The sequence below is a fragment of the Macaca thibetana genome, chromosome 11 (genome assembly GCF_024542745.1).
Source record: "Macaca thibetana thibetana isolate TM-01 chromosome 11, ASM2454274v1, whole genome shotgun sequence".
In the NCBI taxonomy this organism is placed as follows: Eukaryota; Metazoa; Chordata; class Mammalia; order Primates; family Cercopithecidae; genus Macaca; species Macaca thibetana.
The window spans coordinates 9,384,125-9,410,586 of NC_065588.1; the positions used below are offsets into that span (position 1 = coordinate 9,384,125).

Below are 26,462 nucleotides of genomic sequence, written 5' to 3' on the forward strand. Positions count from 1 at the left end.
AAGGCAAACGGAGCTAGGCTAATCACCAGACATACTGCCATAGACACCCGGAAGAAAATACCACTCTCCTCTCACCAATTGTCTCTCACAGTCACCCAGGCACACTACATCTGGGGATGCTGTACGTGTGCACACTCTTCTCTCTCTTCCTGAGTGTCCCTGTCTACCTGGAAACTTCTGTTTGCTTCATAAGACTTATCTCAAAAGTGATTTTCTCTGTGCAGAATTTGGTGAATCCCTCTCTCTTCCATCCGGCCTCATGAAGAGGGAGCTTTCTTTGGAAGTATTCTGACAGAATCCTGCAATGCCTGCTTCTGTTTTTCTTCTATAGTTCATTCTCTGTGCACCATCTCTCTACTTTTCCATACTGTGAGATGTTGAGGGCAGCGTCTGAATTTTGTTAATCTGTAGATTCCCAAGACCTAATGCCAGCTCCTAAAGGTGTGCCAAAGGATTGAGTGAACTGACACACAAATCCTGGCTTGTCTGTTGAGCATACGTTCATCCTGGCAATCCCTGACTTGAGGAAAACACAGGTACTGAGTCATTTCACAATTGTCACGACGTGCAATCCGTTTTATGAATCAATAAAAAATGTATCCCTTTTTGGGTAGGAATTCTCTATTCTTTTTTGGTAAATGTTTCATAGATGTCGCTGCCTTATGTCTGTGAGCTTCCGGAAATTGGAGGGTGAGCTTCCGGAAATTGGAGGATGTCTCTTTCCATGTGAGTAGTAATGACTTGCTGATCCTTCCTGGTCCCTTTGACAGCAGAAAATTGTGTAGGGAATTAGGAAACACAGATCAAAGAGATAATACAATGGGAAAAAAGGAGGATAATATAAGTTTCTGGAAATAGTGCTTACGGTTCTGCAGCAGCTGAAGCATCACTGGGAAGGAGGAGGAAAAGCAGGATCAAGACTGGCTGGGGCAGTTGATTTCTCATTACGGTGCAGAAAGGAGGAGGGCAGAATGGGAGTCTGAGCCCTCGATTCTTTTAACCCTGTTCTTGCTCCGGCTCACTGGTTTTTATTTCATCTGATGGGCAGTGAAAGTAAACTGCCAATCATTTATTTTTGTAACATATTAACTACTTCCAGCTTAAAAAAATCAATTCTAGATAATTTTCATGACTATTGGTATTATTTTATCCACTTTCCCAAATTTTCTAAATTCCTGAAAAATAGTAGTTTGAGGCTACCACTAGCTCAGGTCATTAATCAGTTTTAAAACTATTTTCATGAAAATACAAAATAAATTACATGTTTTGATGAAATAAACCAATATTCTTGCATTTTTTAAAAGAGGTATTAATGTAAATCCATATCCCAAATATGTTTTGGTAATCTAGGGAGCATGACATATATTCTTCACCCAAGATTCATCCTAACTGGCTCTTCACTGAAACACGGAAAAGAAATCTGTCACAGAATTTTAAATAAAATAAGTTTGGGAGCAACCTCTCCATTGCTTGAAAGATTCACTTTTGATTTGTACAGGCATCCTTATGTTTATTATTTTAAAAAGAGCTGTTCATTGGGTATAACAACGTATGTAATATATAATTACTATTTCTTAGTTCATTCAACATGTAGAATATAAACCCAATTAACTTACGTTGTTCTCTAAGAAAATGATCTCTCTTTGATGAACATTCTTATTTAATTTTATCCTGAGGGATAGAAAATATTTTATCAACAGTGATGCATCATCCTGTTTGCTTTCCAAGGGGGATTCAGATGTTAGAATTTATTTTTATGGAACACTGAAAAGAAGAAAGGTCCCATTGTTAAATTAATAAAACTAGGGCCTTATAAAATTGAAGTTTGCACATTTTGAAAAAAGAACTGATTTCAACTATAAAATAAGATGTGAAGAGAAATAGGCACTTCTGAGAACGGGGAATATTTTATTGTGTTCCCTTCTAAATTGGGGCTAGGCAGATCTTGACGTACCCTTTTCTATACGACCTGGAAGAGTGATGGAGAAGTAAAGATGATGTATGTGACAACCGGTGGTGAACTGCAAAATTGTAGATATGTAAGCTATTAAAATTCCAATGATGATAAACTATGGCTAAAAAAATGCCAAGTCAAATAGAATAAACTGTAGTATAATACATTGTGTTAGCCCTTGGTAGTTGACAAATACTTGCTTGGGTGATTGTAAAACTCTTCTGCTTTATTTTGGCTCCATTTGTATGCTCTCTTACTTCCACTCATCTTCCCAGCTCTTCCCAACTCCCACCCTCACCCCTAAATTACCATAAATGTGCTTATTGTCTATCAGCTTAATATGGGATAAATTAACCTACAGTAAGCAGTAAATGACTTTTAAGAGGTCTCTATATTACTTTTTCCAGGCATGACTATCCTTTTTAGGTATGCACCAAACCTGTATTTGACCAAATGCTGAATGACTAAACATAAAATCCTTTTTCGTAAGCATGAAGCAAAAATTGTCATCACAGTTCGAACTTCTGGAATAGAAGAATAAATCTCAAGAATTATCAGAATTTTATCATTTTAATTTTTAATTAAAAATTTTAGTGGATGCATTTGAAATATTTGACATTATAGGGTAAACACAATACTTTCTCAGCACTGTCAGCTAAGGCTTCTATACTTTTGGGATCTTCAAACATTTTCCTTGTATTCCTTAAAAGAATTTTATTAAACATGTAATACCTCACATATACCTGACATCTAAAATTTTCACCATTATCAAGATGGTAAGTGTAGTATAATACTGATATTTAAAAAATAAAATGTAATACCACTTTTTAAATGTATCCGATGAAATGTAGACACTGCAGTGATTTTTTTGCCCACCACCATTCCTGTAAAACACACTTGAACACTTTTTTCCCCAGCAGGAAACTTTATATCGCTCTTGTTTCTTTTTAGTCTTGTATTTTCATCCTACTTCCTCAGGTAATTTTATCCTGGAGTTACATACTTCACTACATTTTATTGATCGCCCTATTATATGTTTCTGCAACTAAAGATCATCAAAGATTATTATAAAAAATATTCTTGAGCCTGTAAAGTTCTAATTAGTAATAAATGTTTTCTAGATTGCATTATCATTAAAATTATTATCAATACGCTATTTATAAAATTATATATATATATCGACTACAACCTTAATAGATACTAAAAATGAGAATATTTTGTTCAAAAATAATTTTTTAGTGAAATAAATCATGTATTCCAGCTGGCTCCCTCAAATAAGATTGTGTATTCTTGGATGAATATTGCTTATTGCTGGATTAAAACAGGTTTCATCTATTCTCTATTTTTTCTACTCTGCTCTATTTCAATTCTAGAATATTGCTATTCTGTTTTCTATTGTATAGATGTAAGCACTAAGAAAACCTGTTCACGTAAAGAGAGAAATAGAAATATGGGACATTCTATTATAACAATATTATCTAAATATTTAGGCTTCCATGTTATAAGCCAAAGGTCACATTATAATCATTAAAAATTACTTTCAATTATCTATCAGCTGATAAATCCTCTGTAACTTTATTGAAAGCAAAGTGCTAAACCAGGTCAATTGCAACAGGATTTGGAAATCAGCCATTATGATCATTCTTATTCTCGGTTCCTAGAAAGTATTCAATAAAGGCTTAAAAGGACTTATAAATGGCCACCAATCATTACTTTCTTACTTAAAAACACAGCTTTTACCAAATATACTCAGAAAGTTTGGAAATTTTGAAATATCATTTATTTTAATATACTTTGTCAATATAAAGCCTCATAAAAGGCTTTTATCTGATCAGAGCCATAACCTGCACATTTAGTTCATTTCATTTAACGAAAGTCTCCACCAGTAACCTGACTTGCAAAGCCAGTCCTTATTGTCAAAATAAGCATTCAAACTGGACTTATTTCTTACAGGAAAACATGTTGCATTATTTTTAATTTCAATAAACTCACTAATATATATTCCCGGGATGACTCTCCCAAGCTGCAATTTTAAGATAAAGAGTTTTGCCGGATATTTGTTACCGAGATGAAGTAAGACAGCCCTACTTTGACATTTCTTTCCATGATTTCTGCTTTATTCTTATGGAACTCTCAGGGGGAATACAACATTGACAAGAGCTGGAAAAGAGAAGAGGGGAATTTTAAATGTGAATTGTAATCATTTCTGTCACCTCTACAATATGTATGAATACAGAAAATTTCAGAACAGGCCAAAAGAATCCATTTCTAGCATAATGTTTTTCTTATACCAGAAATTGTTTTAAGACAGATGGGTATATGATACCTACACTGGGCTTATGATGCTTTGATTAAGAGCATTTGTGCAAATATCAATATTTTGATTTGTCTTTTTGTAAGAGATAAGCAAGGTGTTTTTCGCTCCAAGATACATCTAAAATACATATTATAATTGAAAGAGAAAATTTATATTAAAATCAACTCATAAGTTATGCCATGATTATATTACAGCATGATGACAGTGATTTTATATCATTAGTTACAACAATCGTAGGATTATTGATCATGCACAATTTCAAGGATCCCAGAAATGACATAGACATAAACTGAGGGCAAAGTTGACTGTACCTAAAAGATTTTAGCCAAATGTCAAAGTCAAAGATAAATGTCATAGTGCCCCAACAAATAGTATGTGTTTATCAAAAGTGATAAACCTGAAGATGTCATCACAACATCAAAAACTTCAATGAAAAAGACAAGACAAAAGCTAAGTTACGACTGTAATTATAGCAATAAATATAGGGACTAGAAGAGAAAAGATACATGTGAAAAAAGTTGACTTCGTAATTGCAAATAGTTTTGACACATTAATTGTATGGCACATTTTTCAAATGATCCAAAATAAAGCTACTTTTCAAAGGAACTCTACAAAAGACATTATTACCTTTGGACATATTTCTAAACCAACTTTATTTTCAAAGAGAACTGTGTTTACAAAGCATTGAGCAACTTTGAGTGGGTTGAGACTGAAAGTATCCTTGCCACTGGAGTATATACTGGGGGAGGCAGAGTTGGAATCATTGGCATATGTGGAATGAAATTAATGCATGTATTAGCATATAAGGGATGTGAATAGCAATACTTTTAATAAACAAAAAAATCAGGAATCTTCATTGTAAAATTTATCTACCATGTTAATATGCTGATTAATCCTGTACGTTTTCTCTCCTTGTGAATACTTGGGCTGGCAGAGAACAGGCTGGAAAAATCAGGAGATTACAGACCATATTTCCATCCTTCAAGTATTTCCCTGCATGGATACCGAGAGACAGAACAAATGATAAAAAGAATATGATGAATGTGCTTTTTGTCTTATTGGAAAGACTCACACTTAATATGACACTATATTAATGTTCAGAGATCAGGCCAGTGGGCTTGTCAACTGAGCTGTAATTCCACCAGACTGCTTTAGTCATACTGCAATCACGCTTCCTTCTATACACATTATTAAAAACTGCCCTAGTGGCAAAATAATCTTCTACCAGCCCAGTCTTCTTTTTTTATACTAGAATTAAAATTTTTATTCATTCACAACATTATTAGGAGAGTGAAAGGAAAAGTCATAGAGAAGAGATATTTTCTGTATATATAATTGACAAGTGCTTATACCCAGAATATATCGAAGACTTCCAGAAATAAATTAGAAAAAGACCTAGCACCTTACACAAAAGAATATCCAGAATCATATTAAGTAAAGTTATATAGGTACCTCAGAACAACTTAAATAGTTAAAAGTGGTACAAATTAAGTCTGAGGAATGAGGCCTGGGGTGAGTATATAGGGCAAAATAATTCCACTTTTTATTTCATAATTGTCTGTATTATTTTCTCTGTGTATATATTACTGGATAATAAAAAATAGTTATAATAAAACGAAAAGCATGAGAGTAATCAGTGCTATCAAAGGCAATGCACTGCTGCAAGGAGAATAAATTAAAAGCTTTCGGAGCTAAAAAAAAAAAAAAAAAAAGAATATCCAAATAGCTAATAAACATATGAAAAGTTACTTGGTCTCCAGAGAAATGAAAATTAATACCACAATGAAATCCTCTACATATCCTCCAAAATGTTTAAAGTTAAGATTCATAATGCCAAGTTTTAGTGGGGATGTGGAGCAACCGGATCTCTCATCCAATTGTGAAAATGAGTCATCACTATCTACTAGAATTCACCATCCACATGACCTCTGTCCCAGCAATTTTTACCGCTACATAAATACCCAGGAGAGTGACAGTAAATGTGCAAAAAGTCACGCGTAAGAACATTTGCAGTTGCATTATTTATAACAGCTCCAAATTGAAACAACTCAAATGTCTCACAATAGGATATGTAAATTGTGGCATATTCGTACAATTATAACCATACAGTGTTTTTCAATGAAATAGAATAATGTTAACTGCCTCAGCATCAATGAATCCCACGAATATAGAACAAAAGATGCCACACACACACACACACACGTATACACAAACACATTACAAATCATATAATTCTATTTACAGAAACACCGGTGTGTTCATTCTAAGTCATTCCAGACTAGTCTTCTTTCTTGCTCTTAGTGAATCATCAATGGAAGTTTTGCTCAGGAGAATGAAATGTTCCATACCTGGACATACAAACCCCGGGATCCCCTCATGAATCTTCTGCCTTCACCACCTCAGTCATACCGAGCTCCTTGCTTTTCTTTGGCAGTTGAGAATCTTTCTATTTGACTTGAAGCCTTCACACCGTTTATCATCTTCTCCTGTATTGTTCTTCTGCAGATGTTCTGATAGCTAACTTCCTCGCTACCTTAAACCTTTGCTCATCTGTCAGCTTCTCAATGAGGTCTATCCTGATCACAGCATTTAAAATGGCAAAATCTAACTCCCAATCTTATGGTACTCTTGATCTCCCTGGCTGTGCCTTTTTAAAAATAACACTTGTCATTTTATGACATGTTATATAATGAACTTAGTTATATTTCTTGTTTATTGCCTGTCTCTCCTCTCTGGACTATAAGGCAGAGATGTCTGGTTTTTCACTGTTTCTTATTATTGAGAAGCATATCCACTAATAACAAGCATTCAATAATTATTTGTTGAATAAATAAATGAAAAAAATTATGTGCCCATGAGACACGACACTTGCTTTTTCTCTCTTAAAAGTACATAAAAAGATCAATGGATAAATCGAATTGTATGCATATATTTAATATAGAATGAAGCAATAATATTTCAAGGAGAATGAGTTAAGAATAACTTCAGATGATGTGAAGTTAGTCTTTGTACAAGCAATCATGTAACAGAGTCAATTATATAGTTTTATCAGCAGATCACTGGACCTTCTTTCTCTTTTATTAGTGACATAGATGAATATATATATATACACACACACACACACATAGTCTTTAAAATCATTAAAAATATTGATTAATGTAAGAAAGAATGAGGTTCTCATTTACATCCTTCTAGTTTATTATTATTTCTTGAGAAAATATTGCTGGGTTGATTACAAAATGGTGCCTGTGGGTGTGCAGAAGAGGGGCTCTCCACAGTACTGATGAGACCAAGGCTGCCGTGAGCTAACTTGCATTTTTCTATCAGCCGAGGGTGTGGTGATAGCTGAGAACAGGAAGATTGTGAGTTAGCTGAACAAGAGGGCTACATGTCCCAGACCAAAAAGAAAGGCAGACACATAGCTTATCTGCTGTTTTCTCTTTGCTTTCCTGTTCTCCTGCCAGCCTGACCCTTTCTCCTCAGTTAGGACTCCACAGATAGCATTAAAATAAGAATTCTTCTTTTACCAAGGACCTGCCAACATGGGGCACGTTCACACCAAAACTGTGAAGGCGGCGGCCCGGGTCATCATACAACAGTATTACATGTGCATAGGTAACAACTTCCACAGAAACAAATGCATGCGTGAGGAGATGGCCATTATCCCCAGCAAGAAGCTCCGTAATAACATAGCAGGCTGTGTCAATCATCTGATGAAGCGGATGCAGAGGGGCCCATTGAGAGGTGTTTCCATTAAGCTGCAGGAGAAGGAGAGAGAAAGGAGAGACAATTATGTTCCCAAGGTCTCAGCCCCGGATCAGGAGATCATTGAAGTAGATCCTGACACTGAGGAAATGCTGAAGCTTTTGGACTTTGGCAGTCCGTCCCACCTGCCGATCACTCGGCCTACAGTTGGGATGAATTTCAAAATGCCTCTGGGGGCTGTTTGATTCTTTCTACAATGCTGTAATGTTTTCAATAAATGTGGCACAACAACAAAAAATAAAGATTTTGTAAGATCATAAAAATCTATTTTGAGTCCATGTAGCGTTTACCATAGCCAGTGAATGACCAGAGAATTAAAAGCCAACTAAAGGTCACTGAAAGTGGTAAAGATGATTGATTTTGCAATAAAATGAGGGCACATAATAGCAGTAATTTATAGTACTATAGCACTCCTTGGAACCTGCCTTTTTGTAGAAAAAAATGTAAATTTGAGAGAGGTTAATTTGCAATTTACTAAGAAGAGAAAATTCATACATTTTTAAGGCACAACTAAGAGAAACAATAAGGTTATTATTTTGAGAGAATAGTGCGCATTTTTGAAAATCTAAAAGGGATCTTTCAGTTCCCCAGATGACATAGGAGCTCCAAGGTAAAGGGAAGGATAGGTGTTGGGAGAAAAGGCAATAGACATGGTTGTATGTCCCCCTCCCAACTAGACCCGAGCATGGGTCAAGGTACATTACGGTAAGCACATCTTTTGGGAGTGTGAAAAATCCAGAAACAGAACCATTAAAATAATAAAACTTCAGTTTAAAATAAAATAAACCTGCCTCAAAATAGAATTATTGATGTAGATAGATACGCACTGAATGTAGAATGGTAATGAGTTAAAACATCCTACCAAATGGTAAAAGTATTCTTAGGCATAAAAATGTCACATTTTGCTTTTAAATTGAAAGTTCATCTTTTGGGTGTAGAAGAGAAAAGACTTGGGAGGACTTAGACATGTGGAAAAAGTGATTAGTGGGGTCTCCCTCAAACAGGTGCAGGAATTTGCCATGGGCCGGAACAGAAATAAATCATATTCTGCAGTGGAAATCCAAAAATAAATAAACACACATTTCAAATTGCTGTTTTTGATTGAGCATGAACAAAAGCCTGTTATAGTCAGACAAGTAAATGCAATTTAAGTAAGACATTTCGAAACGAAATTGCATTAGAGACTGTTTCTTACAGTCTCGCATTCTTACCAGTAACTTTAACCTTATCAATATATGTTTTTTTTATTCTGAAGAGTGAGAAAAACATGAAGTATTTCAAAGGAGACACTAAGATTTTCTCAAAATTACAGAACCATTAAGCCTGTGCTGATTGAATTAACTCCATGTTTATGTTGGTGAGGCCACAGGACTTGGTTGGGTGAAGTAACCTAAGCCCCTCTCATCTCCTTCCAGGACCCCGTGGCCTGCATCAGTTTTATTGTGTCAGCCCACCCCTCCCTCCCACTCCCAAACACCTAACTGTTACTCCAGGAGTAAACAGCAGAGTCAGTGGCTGCTGGGATATGGATATTAGAAAAAAACTGAGAAAGAGATTGATAAACTATTTTGAGGCTTTATTCCTTGCCAAACATTAGTCTAGGCTTTTTCAGGTCTTGCCTTGGGAGCTGAAAGTAAGGAAGACTTTACAATTCCTCTGTTGTAAGATTGACTGCAGGGGTGATGGGAGGATGGTGGGGGAATTCTTGCAAAGAATGATTTTACCCTCTCAGTAATACTATAACAATATATGATTTGATTAAATGAATAACTTTTTTTTTTTTTTTGAGACCGAGTCTCACTCTGTCGCCCAGGCTGGAGTGCAGTGGCACGATCTCGGCTCACTGCAACCTCCAGCTCCTGGGTTCAAGGGATTCTCCTGCCTCTGCCTCCCGAGTAGCTGGGACCACAGGCGTGCACCACCACACCCGGCTAATTTTTGTATCTTTAATGATGATGGGGTTTCACCATGTTGGCCAGGCTGGTCTCAAACTCCTGACCTCAGGTGATCCACCCACCTCAGCCTCCCAGAGTGCTGGGATTACAGGCATGAGCCGTCGCACCTGACCTCATAAACTATTTTCTAAAAGAAATCCTGTTCTGGTAACAAAGAATGGTTACTTCCCAAGTTTGCGGTGACTGTTTTTTGTTGTTGTTGTTGTTTACGAAACTTGTTTATATTACAGTTTACTCTCTGTGTGTTTATCCTTTAGGAAAGTTAATGAAAATTACAAGTCTCTGAAAGATCTGGAGTTATTAAGAATTGAGGAAAGTTTTAGTAAGAGTTTTGTATCATTTCCTAATTAGGAGTGACTTCCTTCTCAGAACAAATTGAAGTTTAATATTTTTCATCCCAGTGGGGTGAAAAATTTACAGACACCAAGACACAAAAACCAAAGGATTTTACAAATGTTTATTTTGCCTTCTGAACAGATTACCAAAATAACATTTAATATCACCGGGATTGAAATATCTTTCAATTCTGACCAAAGATGGAGAACACGTTCAAGCAACCCTCAGGCACAATGTAGCAAATTGCCCTTTCATGCAGGGTTTTCAGGAGTCACGGGAGACACCGTCTCTGGTTGATTTCTCTGTAGGATCTGTGGCTAATCTTATTCCTCCAAAACACAAACACACACAAAAACCCTTGCTGAGAAAGACAGACTGTCACTTGACAGAGTAAAAACAAATCCATAGGGATTTATCAAAAATTTTGTAGTCACCACCATAATGCTAAACTTACATGTTCTTCCTCAAATTCAAAGGCTAAGGTGAAAAAAACACATAGTTGGAAGACAGCAGTTCTTTTTTGGCTATCATCTCAATATCATTATACTTAATATTTGGCACCACAAAAAAAAAAACTTCCTAAATTTTAGGTGCAGGATAAGTATGACCGTACATGGACACTGGAGTCTTCAGGGAAAATTCAGTTATCCTGGGATTCTATAAACATGACGGTCTCATAAACGGGCTTCAGGGATTGTAAGAACCCCTAGAGATTGTATGCACTCACATAAAAATGAGAACGTGAATCTTCATGGTCAAAGAGTCTGAAGCTTTCATCAGATTTTCAGGAGTGATATAGTTGGATGTCCTTCCAAATCTCATGTCAAGGTGGAATCCCCAGCGTTGGAGGTGGGGCCTGGTGGGAGGTGTTTGGGTCATGGGGGTGATCCCTCATGGTTTGGTGCTGTCCTGGACATAGTGAGTTCTTAGGAGATCTGGTTGTTCAAAAGTGTGTAGCACCTTCCCTTGCAACCTCTTGCTCCTGCGCTGGCTGTGTGATGTGCCTGTTGCCACTCTGCCTTCCACCATGAGGGCCTCCATCTGAGGCCCTCCAGAAGCTGGGAAGATGCTGGCACTGTGCTTGTACAGCCTGCAGAACCATGGGCCAATTAAAGCTTTTTAAAAATAAATTACCCAGCCTCAGATATTTCTTTATAGTGTGGAAAGAATGGCATAACATAAGGGGTATATGGGAGCCAAACAAACCTGACCTAATTACTTGATTCACATTGATTGAACTTATACTGATTTAATTTGTGTTCCTTTAGAAAGCTAAAAATTGTGGTGGAAGTCTTCTTTTTGTGGTTTCAGAAATTGTATTAGTCTGTTATCACGTTGCTATAAAGAAATATTAGGTTGTTGCAAAAGTAGTCGCGATTTTTGCCATTACTTTTAATGGCAAAAACTGCAATTACTTTTTTTTTTTTTTTTTTTTTTTTTTGAGATGGAGTCTTGCTCTGTTGCTTGGGCTGGAGTGCAGTGCCAGGAGCTCAGCTCACTGCAACCTCCTCCTCCTGGGTTCAAAACATTCTCCTACCTCAGCCTCCCAAGTAGCTGGGATTACAGGCGCCTGCCACCATGTTCGGCTAATTTTTTGTATTTTTAGTAGAGATGGGGTTTCACCATGTTAGCCAGGCTGGTCTCAAACTCCTGACCTCAGGTGATCCACCTACCTTTGCCTCCCAAAATGCTGGAATTATAGGCATGAGCCACCATGCCCTACCTGCAATTACTTTTGCACCAACCTAATACCTGAGACTGAGTAATTTATAAAGAAAAGATGTTTAATTAGCTCATGGTTCCACAGGCTGTACAACAAGCATAGTGGCTTCAGCTTCTGGAAAGGCCTCAGGAAGCTTCCAATCATGACAGAAAGCAAAGAGAGAGTGTGGTTTATCACATGGTGGCAATGGGAACAAGAAATGGAGTAGGGAGGTGCTAAACACTTCTAAACAACCAGATCTCACAAGAACTCACTGTCACAAGATCAGCAGCAATCAGGACCAAGGGGGATGGTGCTAAACCATTTGTGAGAAACCACCTCCATGATCATCAAATCATCTCCCACTAGGCCCTCCCTCCAACACTGGGGATTCCAATTTGACATGAGATGTGGTGGGGACACAGATCCGAACCATATCAGAAATGGAGTGCTTGCCATCTAAAGCAAGTAATCATTTATCCCCAGGAGTTAGACATAAATTGGATTAGCAAAAAACTGTTAACGAGGTTGTGTAATTCTTTTAGGCAAACAAGCATTGTCCAGGTGCTAAAAGAGAAATTCACATTGCACGCAAGAAAATGCTGGTGACTCCATGTTCAGGGCTCACTGTAGACTAAGGAAATGTTGCCTAAAGGAACTGTCAGTGGCTTGAACTTCTTTTTTACTTAATAGCTGTGTGGGCTCTAGAAAATTATATGTATTTGTAAATTTACTTGTGAATAATATGGTAGTATAAGGACACAATATAGATTCACTGCTGTAGTAGAATCACAGTGGCATTGGGGCAAAACTATAAACCATGGCGCTCCCTCCAGCTTGATTTCAATAACCTAATTGTTTGTGAACATTTCAACTGAAGTCCACTGGATACCCTTTAAGCCTGCGGGGATAATCATAGCCTTACTTGTACTTCTTCTGGGAGTCAATATTTAGTGAAAAGAGGCACACACCAGATTCAGCCATATACTAGGTCCAATAAATGAAAACTGCTTCTTTATGTTCAAAAATTGCACAGTAATAAAAATCTGAATTTGGTTTTCTAGAATCATTCATTGGATATTAATTTGAACATACTCTAAACAGGAGATATTGCCCATAGAAGTGTCCTTTTCACAGCATTATCTGATGTGGTTTGGACCCATGTCGCCATCCAAATCTCATGTCGAATTGTAATCCCTGATGTTGGAGAAGGGGCCTGGTGGGAGGGACTGAATCATGGGGGCAGAGTTCTCATTAATGGCTTCGCACCATCCCCCCTTGGCACTGTATAGTGAGTGAGTTCTCAGGAGATCTGGTTGTTTAAAATTGTGTAGCACCTCCTTCTCCCTCTCTTGGTCCTACTCTTGCCATGTGAGACGCCTGATCCTGCTCTGACTTCCACCATGAGTAAAAGCTCCTTGAGGACTCCCCTCCCCCGAGGCAGATGTTCCCATGCTTCCTGTACAGTCTGCAGAACCATGGGTCAATTAAATCTCTTTTCTTTATGCTTTACCCAGTCTCAGGTATTTCTTTATAGCACTGCAAGAATGGACCAGTACATTATCCCTTTTATCAAAATTCGTGTCTGTTTATCCTTCATCTCTTGCCTTTAGATTGTTTTAACATTTATCTCTTGACCTTTTTCTACACCTTTCTGTCCTCGTTATGGCTTGACTGTGTGGCCAGAGGAGCATGAAAATATCTCTAGGAATTTATGCTTTGAGATATTATAAAGCTAAGATTCCTTGAACAGATCTTGGTGGTTTAATCTGAAGACTGAAAATGTGGGAAACCCACATGGGAGTGCTCTCTTACTCCAATGCTTACCTGCATTTCGTTTGACTTGCTATAGTGCATATTGACGTTACATAACAACCTTATGTAAGAATGTTCCATGGACTTCGGTGGAACCTTCCAAATTTCTTAACCTCAGAAATTATTGCTGTATGAACATATGAATTAATACTGCTTGATAAAAATTCTTTAGAAGGACTCTAGCCAGGCGCAGTGGCTCACGCCCGTAATCCCAGCACTTTGGGAGGCTGATGCGAGTGGATCACGACGTCAGGAGATCGAGACCATCCTGGCTAACAGAGTGAAACCCCATCTCTACTGAAAATACAAAAAATTAGCTGGGCGTGGTGGTGGGCATGTGTAATCCCAGCTATACTCGGGAGGCTGAGACAGGAGAATGGCGTGAACCCAAGAGGTGGAGCTTGCAGTGAGCCGAGATTGTGGCACTGCACTCCAGCCTGGGCGACAGAGTGAGACTCTGTCTCAAAAAAAAAAAAAAAAAAAAAAAAAAGAAGGACTCTAGCCAAATTATAAATAAGCCATAAAAAACCTCTAGATAGAAAAAATAGGGTAAAACAGGACAGGCAGTGAACATATATGTCTTCAAATTTTAAGTATGTATGCACATATGTAATACATATACATAAGCTTAAATAGTGTAAGAAGTTTGTTGATGTGCAATATAAGTTATAACTAAGAATTTTTTAAATATAAGAAATATACAGTAAGGAAAATTATTATATTGGTTTATAACCAAAAGCAAAATCTACATATTGGTTGATGGAAAGAGGTAGAAAAAGTATTCCAAAGTCTATATCTTAGTACATGGTGTATGTCTGGGAAGCAGAGCAGAGTGAGTAAATATAAATATTTAAAACGTGCGTTTGATGAGATGGGGTAGGAAGCAATGGGAAATGGTATGTTGAGATGTGGTTAACTTTACTTTTTGTTTTAAATAAATTCTTCTGAACTCTGTGAAAACCGACCTAACAATTATTAGAAAAAAAACACAGTAGGATTTTCTGAGCGGAAGAAACATAACCATTTTTCTTCTGCTCTCACCCCACAAAACCCATAGACTTCTGTGATCAAATGTGTGTGTGAGGGAGTGGGAGTGGGGGATATTCCTCATACACCAAGCAAGCAATCAGTCATGCAGTGGACACCAGCTAGGTGTCCTCCAATTCAATTCAATTCCATCACTGTCTACCTGGAGAAAGTGTGAGACCCACAAGGTGAGGACTCAGTCCCATAAGACTGCCTCCTTTCTATGCCAATCATAAGCCCCAGGTTGTGGCCTGTGCTTCTGACCTACTGGCTATATACTGTGGGTTCCCGTGACCCCCTCCTTGGGTCTAATTAATTTACTAGAATGGCTCATAAAACTCAGGAAAACATGTCTATTGGCTCATAAAACTCAGGAAAACATGTCTATTGGCTCATAAAACTCAGAAAAACATGTCAAGGTATATTGAAGGTACCTTAAAGAATATTACAAAAGATACAGATGAAAAGATGCATAGGGCAAGGTGTGGGGAAGGGGTACAGAGCTTCCATACCCTCTCCGGGTGAACCAGCTTGACAGACAGTGTTCGGCTATCTGGAAGCCCTCCCAATGCCACTCCGTTGGGTTTTTATGGAAGCTCCATTATGTAGAAATGATTGATTAAATCACTGGCCATTGGTGATCAGCCTAACCTTCAACCCTCCACAGTTTGGAGGGGCTGAAAGTCCCAAGCCTCTAATCCCACTTTGGTCTTTCTGGTGACCAGCCCTGAAGCGAACTAGGAGCTGCCAGCCACCAGTCAACTCACTAGCACACACAAAAACATCACTTTGTAGATTCTCAGGATTTTAGGAATTGTATGCTTGGAAACAGGGTTGAGGAGCAAATATATATTTCAAAGTATTATAGGCTCCTAATTGGAAAAAGAAAAAAAATAACAGAAAGAATAGATTGTAAATGTTTCCTATCAGAGCTGACACTCTCCTGGATCAGGAAAAAGGCCCAGAAGAGGAGGAGGATTCTCTTCAGAATGTAGATTTCTCCTCCAAGAGACAGCTTTGCAGGACTATTTCAAGACACAGCAAAGAAACATAATGTGGGGTAAACTACTTCAATTTCTTTCAGGGCCTTCTATCTGTCATTTGATGCTATACTAAAATTTTGTATCTTATTGCTACAAAGAGTCTGTTTTGTCAGCCTTATGATCTGTTTTAATGTTAATGCCGGTCAGCTGTGCCTGAATTCCAAAAGGGAGGAGAGAATAATGAGGCATGTCGGACCCCCCTTCCCCATCACAGCCTGAACTAGTTTTTCAGGTTAACTTTGGAATGCCCTTGGCCGAAAGTAGGGGTCCCTGCAGATGGCTGCTGGTGGTGGTGTTGCGGAAGAGGGGCTTAGAATTTTATTTTTGGTTTATAAGGCTTAGACACAGGAGAATGAGGGCTAGCAGCATGTACCTGGGATGAAAGTCAGGAGGCAATGTGACCAAGAAAGCAGAAAACCTTAAGAGGCCGTGACCTGCGGGCTGTCCTGAGCTGAGAAGGTCTGAGACAACTCAGCCTCATCCATCATGACCACGTGTCCCAGGTGCTGCCTGACCTGGGGAGATCAGAATGTCATCCTGGGAGACCTTTGCTAGGCTCTTCTGAAAAGGTTGTTTTTACCTGAACTGTGTACTTTATTTCTTTTCTTTTCTCTTTTTCTTCTTTTCTCTTTTTTCTTTTGTTTTCAAGTAGGGAGGGAGGGGGCAACTAACAGCAGGTCCCCGGGTGGGTACTAACTCTGCACACGGAATGGAAAGAGGAAGCCAGAAGATCTGCCCCTGGAGACCGGGGCCACCCTGCCGCAGGCCTCCACCACGTGGCCATCCCCTTGGAGGCCATCTTTACTAATGTGGATTGCACTGTGGCTTTCCAGGCAATAGAGGCCACGGCTGTGGACCCAGGCCTGCCTTCTCAGGAAAGGCTCCTCAGAGAGCCGGTGGCCTGCAGAGAGGACCCATGCAACCTCAGAGACCCGGAGACCCAGCGAGCTGGCGACCCCACCCATCAGAGCAGGGTTCTCACCCTATGCCCTTTCTTAAAGGAAACAAACCTGGATAGGGTGAAGTCTGTGGGCTTACAAGTTTCACTGCCAATCCCAACCGAGGGCCACAGCTCCTTGTTAAGTCAAATTAGCATTGCAAAGAAATAAATCAAGGTATTGGAGAAAGAGTTATTCAGTGATTATGGAGCCAAATTGTGAAAAAATAGTACTCACACAGCTCTTCACTTCTTGCATTACTTCGTGCAACATTTTGAGAAATCTTTTCTTCTTCTTAAGAGTACCTTAATTAAAATATAAATAACACCCATCATTCAATTATATTTAATTTAATGTTAATTAAATTCCAAAATTGTATGACTTCATTGTCCATTTTATATCACTGTAAAATTTTCTTGTTTGTGTACTCTCCAGATAAGAACTTACGGAAATTTCAGGTATTTGGAACCACTAGCTTTTACTTCCTAAGGTTACCAAGTTGGGAGCAATTCTTTCAAGGAGCCCATTCTGCTGCAATATAGGGGCGTCCCATTGTGGGAGATGGCTCTGACTCAACAGTTGCTGTGCCTTACTTCTTTTCTATCACGGTGGCAAGTTTTCCTTAGTATCCTCTCTGTTCTCAACTCACACAATCCATCCTGGTCACTCTCAGAAACCAAGAAACTCTTTTCCAACTCCTGATTACCTGGCTTTAAATTTGGTCCTTCAGACAAATCAACCCTGGTAGGGACAATGGCAGGCATCTGTTTTTCCTGACTCAGTATTAGTGACATTTGAGATTAGCACAGGCCCCCGTGCCCCATGTGTACAGGAATACACACATAAAAAAGAAGATACATGCACAAAAATTCAGTTGGTAGAGGCTAGGAACCAGAAATAGCAAGTACAGAAACTCAAGAATAAAACGTGTTGCCACTCGTATCCCATCTCTACCCCTTTTCTCCAGCCCAATTGTTTTGTAAAATCCCTTTTAGAGAAAGACTAACCTGGTGAAGTGACCTGAGAAATATCGTTTTTTTCCTCCCATTTCTTTTTCACCATTTGCCAGCATTTCCAATAGCATTTTCATGTCTTCTTTCATTTTATATTTTGTAAAAACATTTTGAGAAATTCATCACAAATGGCAGGTTTACCTGATGATATAGAAAAATTTGCTGAAAACTGGAACTTTTTAGGAAAGCATATTTCACCAAAAAGTATTCCTCTTATTCAACATGCAGTGATACTCCTGCTTCATGGATTAAAGTTATGGCACAGGGGGCCGACTGGGCGCCGTGGCTCCGCCTGTAATCCCAGCACTCTGGGAGGCCGAGGCAGGCGGATCACGAGGTCAGGAGATCGAGACCATCCTGGCTAACACGGTGAAACCCCGTCTCTACTAAAAGTACAAAAAATTAGCCGGGAGCGGTGGCGGCGCCTGTAGTCCCAGCTACTCCGGAGGCTGACGCAGGAGAATGGCATAAACCCGGGAGGCGGAGCTTGCAGTGAGCCGAGATCACTGCACTCCAGCCTGGGCAACAGAGCGAGACTCCGCCTCAAAAAAAAAAAAAAAAAAAAAAAAAAAAATTATGGCCCAGGGGGTGGCATGGAGAACGTAGTACGGAGAGTTTGAGAGGGAGGGAGAGATTGTCGCCTATAAACTAAGAGAGAGAGAGAAAATGGCACAAAATATTTAGGTCTCGGAGTGAAATAGAAGTAGAAAGCTCTCAAAATAAAAAAAGAGACAAGCTCATCCTTATCTTTCCCCTCCTTTTTCTTTAGATAATGATTTCCTGTTTTTTTTCCAAGCAGGATAGAAGCATGTTGAAAAAGTTAAAACGGTAAATGTTAATGAAAGCAAATGGGACAGTGCTGGAAAAAGCATCTCTCTATGAGAAATGTACCTCCTGAAGGGCATGTTCAAAGGAAAATTCAATGAAATGTTTTTGGAAAATAAAAAAATTATTATGAGATTTGAGCAAAATAGAGTAACCCTGCTTATTGGAAATGATCAGCGCTTAAAAATGTATCGCTGTGTGCCTCTTTGTGGCTCTAAGTTGCCTCCCAGAAGGTCAAGTTTTTACTTGATTAGATCTGGACTGAGACTAAAATATGTAGTTAATTCAATCACAATCTTAATGGGTCTTTATTTTTGAAAAAAATTTAGCTTTTCCTTTAAAACTAGTTTAGATCTTTTCCAAGTCTTCAGAATCAAAATATGTGTTGGTAAAATTAAAACTGTTAGTAAGAATATGATTGGTAAGAGAAATTATGGTAAGAATAATTTTCCAAGAATAAGAAGAATAATTTTCCAAGAATAAGAAGAAAACACAGCGCAATTTTGTTTTGGGAATTCTTCCTCATTTAGGCTGTATTTCTTTAATTTTCTGTTTAATTTTCTTATCTATGTTCAATTAAAAAAATAGGAGTTTGAAATGTGCTTCTCTTTATTTTTGGACTTTCGCACCAATATATGCTTTATTTCTATTCTAGTCTGAGGCACATTTCTCCATTTGTTCAATTTCTTTTCCCTAGTTAGCTTACTTTTTCTAAGTTTTTTCTCTTTTACACCCAGAGGTAACCTTGAAAAGCTAAGTGTGACATCTTCATTTCTACAGGTGTGCCTTGTTGGGGAAATATAATGAAAGTAAAATCTCCCAACCCAGAAGTCCTCTCCATAAAGGTATTGGAGAAGGAAAGCACTTTAATTATGGAATAATCATTAAGCCAGAACGTGAGTGCATCACAGCCAATCCGGTAAGAGTTTGCAAAGACAGAAAGGAACCTCAGCCTTTTGTATGGCTGAGCTGATGCAGCCCATTACATATATGTTCTTAAGCACTAACTAGCCTTCAAGTAAGGGGACTTGACTGCACCATTTATCACACATAATTTGTCCTAGATTCACTTGGTCTTAGGAGTGACCTTGTGTGTTAGTTAATGGGATTTATTCTAAATAAAAAATAAACTCTTCTTATCTTCATGATAAGAGGTAGTTTAACTTGGAGCAAGGTGCCCATCGAAGCTGGCCTCCTACCCTCCTGCAGAAATTGCAGATAGGGATGCTATCTCCTTTGATGTTGACGTTTCAAAGAAATGACTCCCACATTCTTCATAATGCTGACGAATCCTACCCAGCGTTCAGAAAGGTTTGGTTACATTGCAAAGAGGAGAAAAGACTTAAAGTAACAAGTTTTCTAAGGAAACTAAAGAAAGGGAGGGAGGATTGGTCTCTTCCTTTATTTTCCACAGAGAGAATTAAAACTATTTAAAATATTTATTTGTCCTTACACCCTGCAATAATGGATGTTTTTCTGTTTAACTGACAAATGGAGATTGCCAATGGTATAGCTGTCAACAGCTATACCAGACAGGATGAAATAGCATATCAATGTTTGGAAATATATTCAATCATATAATTAATCATATCATAATTTTTTGTAGTAAATTTTTCTATAACATGGTTTTACTCTTTGGAATCACCCCTTCTTTTATTTTATTGAAAAATCATGGAAAGGTCAGTGGTGATGCCAATGAGGATTAAGGGAAAAAATACATTAAAAAGCTGACCAAAGAATAAATGTTTGGGAGGGCACAATTTTTAGAAATTGAATTTGGGAGCTATAGGCACTCTTCATAACAACAACAACAAAAATTGTTTAAGATTTATTTATTTATTTAATGAGCATTCCTCTATGGTATGCATGCCCACCACACAATGACCAACATATCTACCCGCCTCTTACACAGAACAAGTCAAGGCTGTGTACTCAGGACCTTTGTAGTAGCTACTTGTCATAGGTTAACAGGCACATGGATCAGACTTAAAACCAGTCGTCATTCTGGGCACAAGGTTAGCCAAGCCCAAATAAGCCCAACGTAGCCACATCTGATCCACAGATCAATGAGAGGGAGAAATAAATATTTCTTGTTGGAAGCCACTGAGTTTGGGGTTGGGTTTTAAAATCGCCATTATTGCAGCAATAATGAAGATACCCTTAATATCTTTTTTAGTATACTTTATTTTTTCAGAGTAGTTTTAGTTTCATAGAAAAATTGAGCAGAAAGTGAGAGAGCTCTCATGTGCACCCTCTGTTCCCATATGGACAGGTTCCCTCACTATCAATATTCTGCACCAGAGTGATCCATTTGTTAACAATCGATGAAGTTACTTAATACATCATTATCACTGAAGACCATAGTTCACATTAGGGTTCACTCTTGGTGTTGTACATTCTATGAGTTTTGGCAAATGTATAATGATATGTATCCAATATACATTATATATAGTGCCATGCACAATAGTTTCACTGTCCTAAAAACTTCCTGTGTTTCACCTAATTATCTTTCCCTCCCTGCAACCCCTGGCAACCATTGATCTTTTTACTGTCTCCATAGTTTTGCCTGTTCTAGATATTGTATGGTTTGGATACTTGAATACAGCCAGAGCTGAAAGAAGTCACTGTGATTGAAGTGGGAAAGGGGAATAAAATAATATTTGATTGAAGTGGGAAAGGGGAATAAAATGATATTTGACAGATAAGCAGGGGCATTTTCATTTAATACCTTGTAAACTATGGTAAAACATTCATTGTTATCTGATGTACCATGGAAAGCTATAGAAGAAGAGATCTAAGCAAATGAAAAAAAATTTTTTTAAACCTCTCTTTTAGAACATAGATTTTGGAGGTATAAATGATAGGTATTACTGATGGATGTAAAGTCTGTGAGCCAGGGAGAAATAAGCAAAATACACAGGTCTTGCACCTGTACCATAGATCTGTGTGGATGTGAAATAACATTACTGAGATGACTGGGTGACCAGGTATAAAGCGAGACTGATTGCATTGGGGAGCAGTTAGGAATGACAAATGACATTTGAAATGTTTAAGTTCATTATGTTTGAGATATTTATGAGATAGTGCATTCATTTTCTATTGCTGCAGTAACAAATTATCTCATACTTTGTGGCTCAAAATAACATAAATTTATTCTTTTATCTTAACAGTTACAAGTAAATGCTTTAGGTACATGTATAAAAATAATTTTCTAAAATATATGTGTTTAATAATAACATACTAATGAATATTTGATCTTATAATTAAATCAAGTATATAATATTTTATAGCCAAGAAAACTTTACAAATATATCTTCAGAAATGATGCTCTAAGTGATTGGGTTAGAGAGGAGATGGGGGTGTTTGTTTCATCCTAAGCTTATCTGGAGAAAGAAAATTCAGTTTTAAAATGGAAGTTAAAAATACATAGGTTCTTTTTTAAAAAAACAAAAAAACAAAAAACAAACAAAAAAAACCATGGATTCTGGTCAGGTTTTACTCAACAATAGTTGCCAAGGAAAATAAACATATTTACGTTTCAATAACATGAAGGCTTACTTTTCCACACTTCCCAGAGAAATTATTCAGAAACACATACCAGAACTAAAGTATCAATACCTTAGAATACTCCTTATCTAACGAAGTGTTTTCTATAGTTATTCAGTGATTGATGGGATAGGCTTTCTCTGCTTGGGTTGCCCTGAAAGTAGAATTTGAGGTAAGGGCTTGGATGCAGATAATTCATTTCACTGGGGAGCCCAGGAAACATGAGTGAGAGAGCAGGGAGACTGTGTCAAAAAAGGACAAAGGCTAATTTAAGGATTTGTTTTGGAGTCTGCTTCCTGAAAATCTGGGAGATGGATTTCAAGGGGACTTCATGAGAAGCATTTGGAACGCCTCCCACAGTTCTTGACTAAGAGCAGAGGTGAGAGCGTTTGTCTACTGGCCCTGGTCTCTGCTGGTTGAAGCTTTTGGGAAGTGCAGGCTTAAAGCTTCCAGGAACAAACTTGATAGATATCTCAGTTACAAAGTATCTTCTTTTCCATCTCATTTTCCTTATCCTAGAATGAGGAGGTTTCAAGGGACATCTGACCACATGGTGTGCTGTATTCTGCAAGTGCAAATTCATCTGAAAGACAGTAATTGTTATTAGAAAGTTTTATAGCATTGTTCAAGAAGAAAGCATCTTTATTTCTTATCTGTTTAGAAATAAATTCCCCTAAATCTGTGCTACTATAACAATTTCTTTGCTTAACAGCTTCCAAATATAGTGTATTTTTATTCTTCTGATTTACATCACACTGCATGCATACCCATATGATCATTCTTAAGTGTTTCAGGTATGATGTTTTGTATATGATACATATTGAAACCTAACAGAGGTTAGGGTTTTCTCTTCTAGAATAAAGTGTCTATTTTACCACAAGAGCTGGAGGGACAGTGAAGACTTAGTTCAACCAGGTTTTTGTAAAGAAGTAAAGATGTGCTTACCAAATGTGTAGGTACTCAAAGTTTGTAAACCACTGTTGACTTACACTTAACACTTAATAGTTTGTATCACTATTGATTCACTCCCTTTTTTGGATGAAATATTTATCAAGATAGCATGTATAAAACAGGTTTTTGTTTTCTCAAAAAGTCTGTGAGTCATTTATTGGCTGAGGTAATCTGACTTGAAAATAATTAACTTGTCATTTTAATTCTTTAATTGGTAAAGTTATTAGACCTATGTTTTAATGTGTTCATAGACATAATTTTTACCTTGCAAAAGCACAGTGTTCAGATAAGCTTCAATTTCAAAACAAAAGACCTCATTTAGAGATTGTATTCTGCTACTTACTTGTTTGGTGTTATCAGTAAGAATTTGCCTTTCCTGAGCCTTGGTTAAAACATTAATAACACCATAAGAACTTGGTTGAAAACAAAACAAAACAAAACAAAATCCAGAAACCCAAAATTATCTGACCAAGTTGGCTCTGATTATAAATTTTTTATTTAAAAATTTCACTGTGCTAAGCAATACATGAATAGATAGATGGTAGCTAACTAGATAAACAGATGCCCAGACTAGCCTGTTGAAGGATGAGAGGCAAGAATAAGCTGATTCAGCTGGCAGTCAGTCAGCCGCCAATCAAGAGCCAGTCCAATGCTAGACATATGAATGAGGGCTCCTAGAATATCCAGCTGGCCAACTCACCAGGTGAATTACAGGTGCAATTCAAAGAGGGAAAAGCTGAACCAGCCCAAACCAGTCACCGTGCACCAATCAGCTTGGCTGATCCATAGAATTGCAAGGAATAATAAATGGTTGTGACTTTAAAAATGTTTTCTAAGAATATTTTTATGAACATATCTTTATCATCGCTAATAGTATATGTCTCTTTCTCTCTTCAAATAAACACGTAATTTCTGTATCCTGTAATTCACACTAATGCATAAACTATGCCAACCTTCATAGCCATTAACTTTATTTTGCCTGAATCTATATTCAGCTAGATAGCCTGCTTCACATTTATTTTCCAATAATTTAAGTGAACATCTTAGTGAGAAGACTGGTTAAGAAAAATCAGGCCAGTTTTGTCCATTTAGGTAGAAAAAACCCTCAAATTTTGCTCTTGAAATTCTGATGCTTTTTTTATTAGGCAGTATGAACAGTTACAAAACACCAAACAAGGGAAGAAGATTTCAAACATAAGAACTGTAACAGCAGTAGGGAAAATGAAAATTGGTTTAACTATTTAGGTTGGTGCAAAAGCAATCGTGGTTTTCGCCTTGAATGTAACGGCCAGAACTGCAATTACTTAATGACAAAAACCGCAGTAACTAAATACGGTTCTTACCAGTTTCATAATAATCATAGAGCTGAACAGATGCTGGCTTGATGTTGGATACGAGTGCATCTTGTTTGATGGAGAATGAGAATTGAATTTCTTTTTGAGTAACCTGAGAATAAATCAATATTGTTATGCATATTGAAATGTATTCCCTTAACTTCTCTCCATTTCAAATATTCAGAATTATTTTAGCAATACGGTTTCGATACTTTTGCTCTTAGGAAACTTTTTTAAACATAAAAAAACAAAGACAAAAGTAAAACCACATTGTGACTCAAGCATATACATCAACACACAAACTAAGTTATGACAGTAAACTCACATTCTCCAGGTAGAAAAAGACATGAGTGGTTTTGATTTCTACTCGTTGTACTTTGCCATCTTCTTGAAGCTAAAAATAAGGAAGAAAAGTGTGCTGAAAATTCAGGGAACTAGGATTACAAACATCTAGTGATCCAAAGATAAAATATTTGCTTTCAACTTGGAGGTTTTTCTGCATCTTTATAAATACTTGCCATGTTTCTATAAAGCTTCAACAACAAATATTTATCTTTGAGATTTACTCATTCAACATTTTTGAAACATCTATCTGTATATATTAGTTTCTAATTTTAAATAAATAGAATAATAGAATGAATATAATAATAACTAAACACTAACTCATTTACCTGTTTTTTAGTGATACACTGTTTTGACAATATAAGAATATAAATTAGTTTGAGAACCTCAATGTTTTACTTTAAGATACACATAAGATTCAAATTTTACTCCTTAAGAATAGAAAATGTATTCCTTTTTTAAATAAACTTGTGGCCAATGTATAGTATAGCACAGCGCTCAACACATTGTATCTATTCTGAAGTTATTTCAATTAACAGCATTTAAGTCTTTACCTTCTTAACTGATGATCTATCTGGTACAAATCCTGAAAGCATCTTCACATCAATGATTGCCATGTTGGAAGAGTTGCGCTTTCCATAATAACTTTTTTTTAAAAAAGTACAAAATTTAAAATTCAGATAAACTTTGATCATTATTTAGGAAAACAAAAATATTTAGGAAAACAAAAAATAAAATGTATTTTCATGCAAAAAAAAAAGTTTATTTTATCATCCCCTTTATAGAGTTTATTGTTCTGAGACTGGAATAATTTAATAATAAACTGAAGTTAGTGGTGCTCCGAAATGACACAACATGCATCTTAATTCATTCCTAAGTGGACCCAGAGAATTGAACCTAGGTCTGATAACCTCGTTTTAGAATTTTATGTTTCAAAAGTAAGAGTTTGCAATGTGTTGATTTACAAACTAGAAACTAAGAAAATGTACCTCTTGAGGAGGAATTTATAGAATTTTTTCCCTTACAACTTCCTCCTGGTCCATATTTTTGCGAAGTCAGATTTATTTTTGCACCTACCATAATCTCATAAAATTTAGACAATTTAAACAAGATGAAATATATTTTCCAAGAGGATAAAGATAGGCCAGTCTTTCACATACAATAATTGGAATGTGGTTTCACTTGGAGGCAGAGAAAGACACTAGGCTACCTGAATTAGAGGTAGAGGGATATCTATGTTTACCAAAAAAAAAAAAAAAAAAAAAAGAGTTGTTACCTGGCTGAAACAACAAGGTCAAATTTTGCATCAAATAATCCTCTGCAGAAAGCATTGGCTGTATTCACAGAAAGGGAAAATCCAGATGACTTCTTAGGGAGCAGGATGTTATATCTCAGAGTTGACTTGGAGAAACATAGAATATGTTGTTGATTAACTAAAGGATTAATTTTAAATTCATTACCTCCACATTAACATTTCAACTTAAAGTTAATTTTTACCTCTCTGCTTCTTTTTTTCTATACAATTATATACAATATACTAGTAACACTAATTCTATACAATACACTAGTAACACTAGTAACTTTAGCTAACATTTATTGA

At 37.1% G+C, this 26,462-nt stretch overlaps 3 protein-coding genes across 3 annotated transcripts in view; 1 reads left to right on the forward strand and 2 right to left on the reverse strand.

Moving 5' to 3' along the window:
• The window catches only part of LOC126931415 (pregnancy zone protein-like), a 50,640-nt gene extending 49,630 nt beyond the window's left edge, over positions 1-1,010 (reverse strand). The window contains exon 1 of the mRNA XM_050749600.1: positions 866-1,010. Coding sequence (XP_050605557.1) covers positions 866-945 — 80 coding nt within the window. The 5' untranslated portion in view covers positions 946-1,010. The remainder of the gene's footprint in view (positions 1-865) is intronic.
• Positions 1,011-7,420: 6,410 nt separating this feature from the next.
• LOC126930222 (40S ribosomal protein S17-like) lies at positions 7,421-8,259 on the forward strand. The gene has a single exon (XM_050746985.1). It carries the CDS (start codon positions 7,814-7,816, stop codon positions 8,219-8,221), a length of 408 nt encoding a protein of 135 aa, XP_050602942.1. The 5' UTR covers positions 7,421-7,813; the 3' UTR covers positions 8,222-8,259.
• A 12,080-nt stretch (positions 8,260-20,339) lies between these two features.
• LOC126930039 (ovostatin-like) overlaps positions 20,340-26,462 on the reverse strand; it is a 79,667-nt gene continuing 73,544 nt past the window's right edge. Inside the window, exons 30-34 of the mRNA XM_050746639.1 lie at positions 26,139-26,263; positions 25,417-25,507; positions 24,846-24,914; positions 24,530-24,632; positions 20,340-22,818 (exon numbers count right to left, since the gene is read on the reverse strand). Of these exons, the coding sequence (XP_050602596.1) occupies positions 22,751-22,818; positions 24,530-24,632; positions 24,846-24,914; positions 25,417-25,507; positions 26,139-26,263 (456 nt within the window). The 3' untranslated portion in view covers positions 20,340-22,750. The remainder of the gene's footprint in view (positions 22,819-24,529; positions 24,633-24,845; positions 24,915-25,416; positions 25,508-26,138; positions 26,264-26,462) is intronic.

Excerpts from the sequence above, each read along its gene's own strand:
- LOC126930222 (XM_050746985.1), top strand. The coding sequence starts at position 7,814 with ATGGGGCACGTTCACACCAAAACTGTGAAGGCGGCGGCCCGGGTCATC.